The sequence below is a fragment of the Eubalaena glacialis genome, chromosome 2 (assembly GCF_028564815.1).
Source record: "Eubalaena glacialis isolate mEubGla1 chromosome 2, mEubGla1.1.hap2.+ XY, whole genome shotgun sequence".
NCBI classification, from domain to species: domain Eukaryota; kingdom Metazoa; phylum Chordata; class Mammalia; order Artiodactyla; family Balaenidae; genus Eubalaena; species Eubalaena glacialis.
Window position 1 is genome coordinate 154884473 of NC_083717.1, and position 6031 is coordinate 154890503.

Sequence of the window (6031 nt, forward strand, 5' to 3'; positions counted from 1 at the left end):
TTCAGCTTTCTCGCCGCCTCCTGCTTGTCCCTGGTTTAGCCAGACTGAGAGGAGGATGGTGAGGGAGGCACATTGTGCAATTTCTTATTAAACACATCTGGAATTTGCGCACTCTGGATCGAATGCCAGGGATTTTACAAAGAGTTTATGACTGTGACAGAAAATTGTCCTTTTAACGAGTTTACAAGCAGTAATCACAGGGGCTTTTACAGGACCGGCCCACTCTGCTCCTTGCCACATTTGCAGACATTTCCAAGATTCACCAACCAAGGGAGCAGGAAGTGGGCCGGGGTGCCCAGGGAGACAGAACTTCCACGAGTCTAAAATTATACTAAACAGAGCTGGAAGAGTGGGGGGTAGTCATCTGGGTAGGAAGAGAGGGCATGTAAGAAATTAAAGTAATTGGCCCTTCCTATTTTTCAGGGAGATTTCCGCGGTGTCCTTTGAAGCCTGTCAGGGTCATTGAAAGCTATCTTTGTGCAGGGTGTTTGTTTTGGGGAGTGAATGTGAAGAATGCGAGGAGATCCCCTGTGAGAGCCCCTCCTGCAGAGGGTGGCATTTCTCCGTGGCCCAAGACGTGGAGAATAAACACCCTAGTGACTTAAATAAACACCAACTTAATGATCCAAAACACTAACAAGGGAGATTGGGACCCTGAGCTCCCAATCCAAAGGATGGTCTCTGAACGGCTGTGTGAACATCTGTCCATCACTGAGGGGAAAAATGACTTTATAAGTAAAAGTGACTACAGTTAAGTACAGTGACCCTTTCTCCCTGGAACTCAGTCACAGCCATTTAGCATTAAAAAAAATAAACTCATAATAAGAAGGCCTTAATCTCCCCACCTCCCACCCCCACTTCTAGATCAGGACAGGAAAGATAGGAAAGAGTAAGAAAGAAATGAATATATTAATGGTGACACAGATGGAGAAAAATCAAAATTATGAAACTGTCATGTCAGAAAATAGACTTCCTCTGGGGAGTAATATTTTACAAAGCACAAGCAAGCCAATCCTGTTATCCTGAGTAGAATTTTAATAAATAATGCCATTTGTTTCACTAATTTTAAAAGCTAAATACAAAGATACATCATTTTTGCCCCAGGCAAAAATAATTTGGAGCCTACATGATTACTGGGATTTTTCTGGACACTATCAGGCAGCACCGCAAAGAACTCCTGTCCTGTTGGTCTGCTTTCTATTTGTACAGAGTAATTCACAATGTTGCTATCCTTGTACAAGTTCCCTTTTTTTTTCCCCCAAGCAGATAAATTATTTTACTTTCACAGTCTTGTCATAAATTTGTTAATAATACAAAAGAGCTAACATACGAATGATGTGGAGAAGAGCTAGTGGTAAACAAAACTGCATCTCTAAATAATAAAAAAATAAATAAATACCCCAAAGCTAAATTCACTCTTTTTCTGTCATATAATTAACTCAGTCACCACTCCTGGTTCAGGGGATGGCCTTCAAAGTACCCTGCAATTCATAACCACCATTAAGTAAGAAAGCAAGAAAACTATTCGTTTAAAAAAAATGGGGTGGGGGCCCAATGACAGCAATACACAACTCACCTTTCAGAAACAAAATCAGTACTCCTGGTGTTCTACTAAGTTTTAATTTAGACTGGTTTAGGTACAATAGAAAAGAAACCTGAAAACACATGCTGTTTTAGTAACAAATACCAGGTTGCTAGATTTGTTACGTATTTTTGCAAGCTAGAAACTAGGAACAGGAGAAACCCTTAACAGGAGTAGGCTACAGATAAGAAAGCTTCAAGGGCATGAGAAGTAATGGCATTCAGGAAAGTGTTTTTTCACACTGCTACATTTTTAAAGTTTGCCATAAAAAAAACCCAAGAAAACAAACAACAACCAAAAACCCCCACTAAATTTGACAAAAGTATTTGTATTACTAATGGTCACTTCTATTTCTAACTGCCTCACATAGAGAGCATTAAGACATTTAGGCACTTGTTTTTTCCCCTAATACTGTTCTTTCATTTTAATCTACATAAAATTGTTTAACACTAAATATGAAAATGTAAACTTAATTTTCCCCATCAAAAAAAGTTATAAGATCGTATTTTTCCTATTCACCTTAAGAATGCAACCAGTTCCTCCCAGGCTGGAGGATCTTTTCACTGTTTTGATCTCCTCTCTCTCTCTCTCTCTGTCTCTCTCTCATTTTCATTTCCTTTTCCTCTTCTCAAAACATTTTTCCATAAATAAATTAAAATGAAATAATTAAAATCCAGTTGATTTGTAATTCCCATTGATTGAAAAAAAAAAAAGAAAGAAAAAGAAAAAGAAAAAAGAAAGGCTACTGAAGCAGGAACACGGGTTGCCCAGAACCAAGACTGGGTGACTGGATGTTTTTGTTTGTTTGGGTTTTTTTTTTTTTTCTTTTCCCTGATCTCCACACTGGGAGGGAAAATAATGCAAAAGTGGAAAGAGTTGGAGAGAAGAGGGCACTAAGCTTGAGATCGCTGTTGGGTTTGAATTTTAAAAAAGATATTTGTGAAAGTCCACCATTCCTTTATGCGCAAAGAACCCCAGAAACAAGCTGCAAAAATGTTCCTGATTTCTATTTACAAGTGTCCCTAGTCGCTGCTTCGAGGCCCCAATCCCTCCCCCTTAGGACCCCAAGTCCACCAGACTGGAGGTGAGGGGGCCCAGCAGAGAGTCCTGGAGCTGATGCTGGTGGGCTTGCAGGCCGTGGGTGGGCTGAGAGGCGGTTAAACCCGGGAGAGAATAGTTTGAGCTCCTGGCGTGGCTCATATTGCCCTGCAGCAGAAGGACCGAGTTCTGGTCTGGACTTTGGGGAGGTGAGAATTCTTCTTCTGAGCTGGACATGAGCGGCTTGCCCCCTTCCAGAGGAGAGAGTTGATTCTGCTTGTTGGAGGAGGAGTTATTGTTTTCAGTGTTCTCCCTAAGAAATAGAGGACAACACCATATGGTTAAAAAAAAAAAAAGTGTGAGATAGAGGGAGGGGAGCTGGAAGGAGGAAAGGGCCATTGTGCAATCAGTCATTGACCCAAATGGAGAAGCTCTGCCCTCTCACCCATCCCCAAGGGTCCTAGGGGAAATGAAGAGGCAGAAGAGACTTGAGAAATGGCGAGCTACGGACAGAGCTCCTGGGGAGCCAGGTCCTTTCCTCTTCCAGATTTTAGAAAGCCAGATCAGCAGGGCTTATTTGAAACACAAAAATTATTTCTAAATTTTTGTTCAAGCAGTTATTTTAAAATACCTATCAACAAGTACCACATTTAGAAGTAACAAAATTTGAAAATCTTCCAACAAATGATTGTTGGTGATGAAGAAAATGATCGGGGGACGAACAGCACCCAATGAACAGATGTTTGGTGGTGAATCAAGTCAATTGTCCTGTTCCCATCTGAGGAAACGATTAACCGTCGAGTTTCCCTGCCCCTGCCCGGAGGTTGTGGTCTCAGAGACACAGGACAGGTCATGGGAAGTGGTGTCCAGAGCGGCCCAGTGACCTGAGTAAACACAGGGAGCGCAGCCAGTCTCTCCGATTTCATCAGGGAGTGGGCCCTCGGGCCTGGCTTAAAGGACGGCCTTTTTGAAACTAACGTCTACCTGGAACTGTACTGTCCCTGTCTCCGTGTTACTCGCTCAGCCCGAAGTCCCTCACGGCCCTCTCTCAGACTCCCTGCGGGCATCCACACCAGCGCACCCATTCCCCACAGGGGAACTTCGCGACCCCGCACAGCCGGAGCCTGTGCGACGAACCGGGATCTCAGTCTGGGTGCTCGGTGCTGGTGAACTGCAGGGTCTTGTAGCCCTCGGCGCTTCTGCCTTCAGAGGGCTCGGCCGTCCTCCCCACCGCGGAGCCCGCCTGTCTCCCCAACTCTCTCCCCATCTCTCGCAGTCTCTCTCTCCCAGAGAGCCCATTTCAGCTGAATTTATCCAGACTCTGCTTTTCCACCCAGAGGGGAACAAGGCGGCGACATCTTCGGCCCCCAGGCTCCGAAGCGAACAAAAGAAACCCAGCCAACTCGGGAGCTTAGGTTTCCCCCAAACTGCCCGGCTCGCCGAAGCGCTCTCCTCCCCACCGCCGCCGCCGCCGCCGCCGCCTCCCACACGCTCTTCCGAATCTCGGTCGGAAACTCTACAGCAAACGAGTGGAGCCGGGCCAGGTGGCCGGGTGTGTTGGCGTGAGGAGGGCGGGGGCAGAGACAGGTTAAAAAAATATTGCCTTCTGAGCTCCGGGGCGAGAGAAGTCTGCGACTGGAGACCCCTTCCTCACCCGGGGAGGGGGGGCGGGGGGCGGCGCGGACAGCGAGACTGACCAGCCGCGGCTCCCGGCCAGGCGCGAGGGAGCCGACGAGGAGTAATCGTTTCTGGGCTCTGGGCGCCAGGGAGTAAATGCAGCGCCAACTCTCCCAAAGCTCTCTTTTCTGTGGATTTCTTTTGAAAGACTCCTCCCTTTGTACAGCTAGTGCGCAATGAAGCAACCTCTCACCCAGAAGACTACCAGGACAGAGTGAGTAAAGGACGGGGCGGGAGTGGAGGCTGAGAAGTTTCAGGCCAGCTCCACCCTCACGGGGAGCAAGAGGAGAGAGATTCGAGACCCTCAGCCCCCAGCGAACCCCTCTCCTCGCGATACCAATCAACACTGCCCTTCTAAGCTGATCTAGAAACTCACTCTCCACCCGCCACTCCTCGCCCCAGCCAGCCAAGGAGGCATGAAAAACAAACCTAGCGCCAACATTTCCCGACACTCACATCCCAGGAAACCCACGCGCGGACGCTCAAATCAGATGAGCACCAACCCCCCCGCCCCACCCCTAGCAAGCGATCTCAGAGTTCACGAACTTTCGCCGCAGTGCCGCAGAAGCCTGGGCGCCGCCCGGCGGAGGGCTCCGGCCGGCTGGGTGGACACGGTGGCTGGTGCCTGCGGGGGCGGGAAGGGGCGGCGGGGACAGGAAGGCTTCCCGGGGTCGCCCGATCAGCGGGAATCACTCCGCGTACCTTTCCTTGGCCTCGGCGGCCCGGTCTCTTTGCCTTCGGTTCTTAAACCAGTTGCTGACTTGGGTGGTGGTGAGGCCGGTGGCCTCGGCCAGCTCCCGCTTCTCACGCGGCGAGGGGTAGGGGTTATGCGCGTACCACTCCCGCAGCACGCCCCGCGACTTCTCCTTGAAGCAGTAGCTGGTCTCTTCGCCGTCCCAGATGGTGCGCGGCAACGGGAATTTTCGGCGCACCCGATATTTGCCCACCGCGCCCAGGGGCCGGCCGCGCAACTTCTCGGCCTCCACGTAGTGCGCCTTCAGCCACAGTTGTTGCAGCTTGGGGTGGTTGTGAGGCGAGAACTGGTGGCTCTCCAGGATCTTGTAGAGCTCGCGGAAGTTGCCGCGGTGGAAGGCGACCACGGCCTTGGCCTTGAGCACGCTTTCGTTCTTGTGCAGGTGGTCGCAGGCGGGCAGCGACCACAGGAACCTGCCCAGGCGCTCCAGGTTCCCGCCTTGCTGCAACACCTCGCATACGCACGCCACTTGCTCCTGCGTGAAGCCGAACGATGGCAGCATCGACATGGCTGGGGCCTGCCGGGGCGCACTGCCCTGGCGCACGCGGCAGGGAGCAAAGCCGAAAAAGCAGGAGGAGGCAGCCGCAGGGAGGGGGGCGCGGCTGCTCCTAACCCCCTCCCTAGGCTTTGCGAAGGCTAAAAAGCGAGTCGAGACTTGGGGACGGGCGGCCGAGTTAGTGGAGGAGGAGTAGGACGCGCGCTGGACAAGGAGCGTCCTGCTCACTCCGCAGCTTTTCGGGCCTCGCTGGCTCCGGCCTCCCGCCGGGTGGATGCTGCTTGTTGCCGGGGAACTTGGTTTCTGTTCTCCCCGCAGCTGCCTTAAAGCGCGCAGCGTCCCCGGCGCGCTGATTGGCTGCGGGCGGCGCCTATCCGGGGCTGGCCAGCCCGCGCGCCGCCAGGCCGGGCCGCGAGGCCGCGCCGCCCTGCGCGGGGAGGGCGAGGCTGTGCAGCGAGGGATAGGGAGTGGTGGGAGGAGGGGG

At 51.3% G+C, this 6031-nt stretch overlaps 1 protein-coding gene across 2 annotated transcripts; it reads right to left on the reverse strand.

Annotated features, from left to right (window-relative positions):
• Positions 1 to 2638: 2638 nt before the first annotated feature.
• Positions 2639 to 5574, reverse strand: SIX1 (SIX homeobox 1). 2 transcript variants are annotated; one of them, XM_061182644.1, is made up of 2 exons: positions 5000 to 5574; positions 2639 to 2933 (listed from the first exon to the last, which is right to left on the reverse strand). In XM_061182644.1, the coding sequence occupies exons 1-2, from the start codon at positions 5557 to 5559 to the stop codon at positions 2639 to 2641; spliced, it is 855 nt and encodes a 284-aa protein (XP_061038627.1). In that variant the 5' UTR covers positions 5560 to 5574. The 2 variants fall into 2 exon arrangements, with proteins under 2 accessions (XP_061038627.1, XP_061038626.1); XM_061182643.1 differs by having other exon boundaries at positions 4991 to 5559.
• Between the last annotated feature and the right edge of the window lie 457 nt (positions 5575 to 6031).

Bases quoted from the DNA above. Each gene is read 5' to 3' on its own strand.
- SIX1 (XM_061182643.1), bottom strand. From the start codon at position 5,559: ATGTCGATGCTGCCATCGTTCGGCTTCACGCAGGAGCAAGTGGCGTGC. The intron at 2,934-4,990 runs GTGATTCCCGCT...TCTATTTCTTAG, and splicing joins GCCAAGGAAAGGTACGCGGA to GGAGAACACTGAAAACAATA.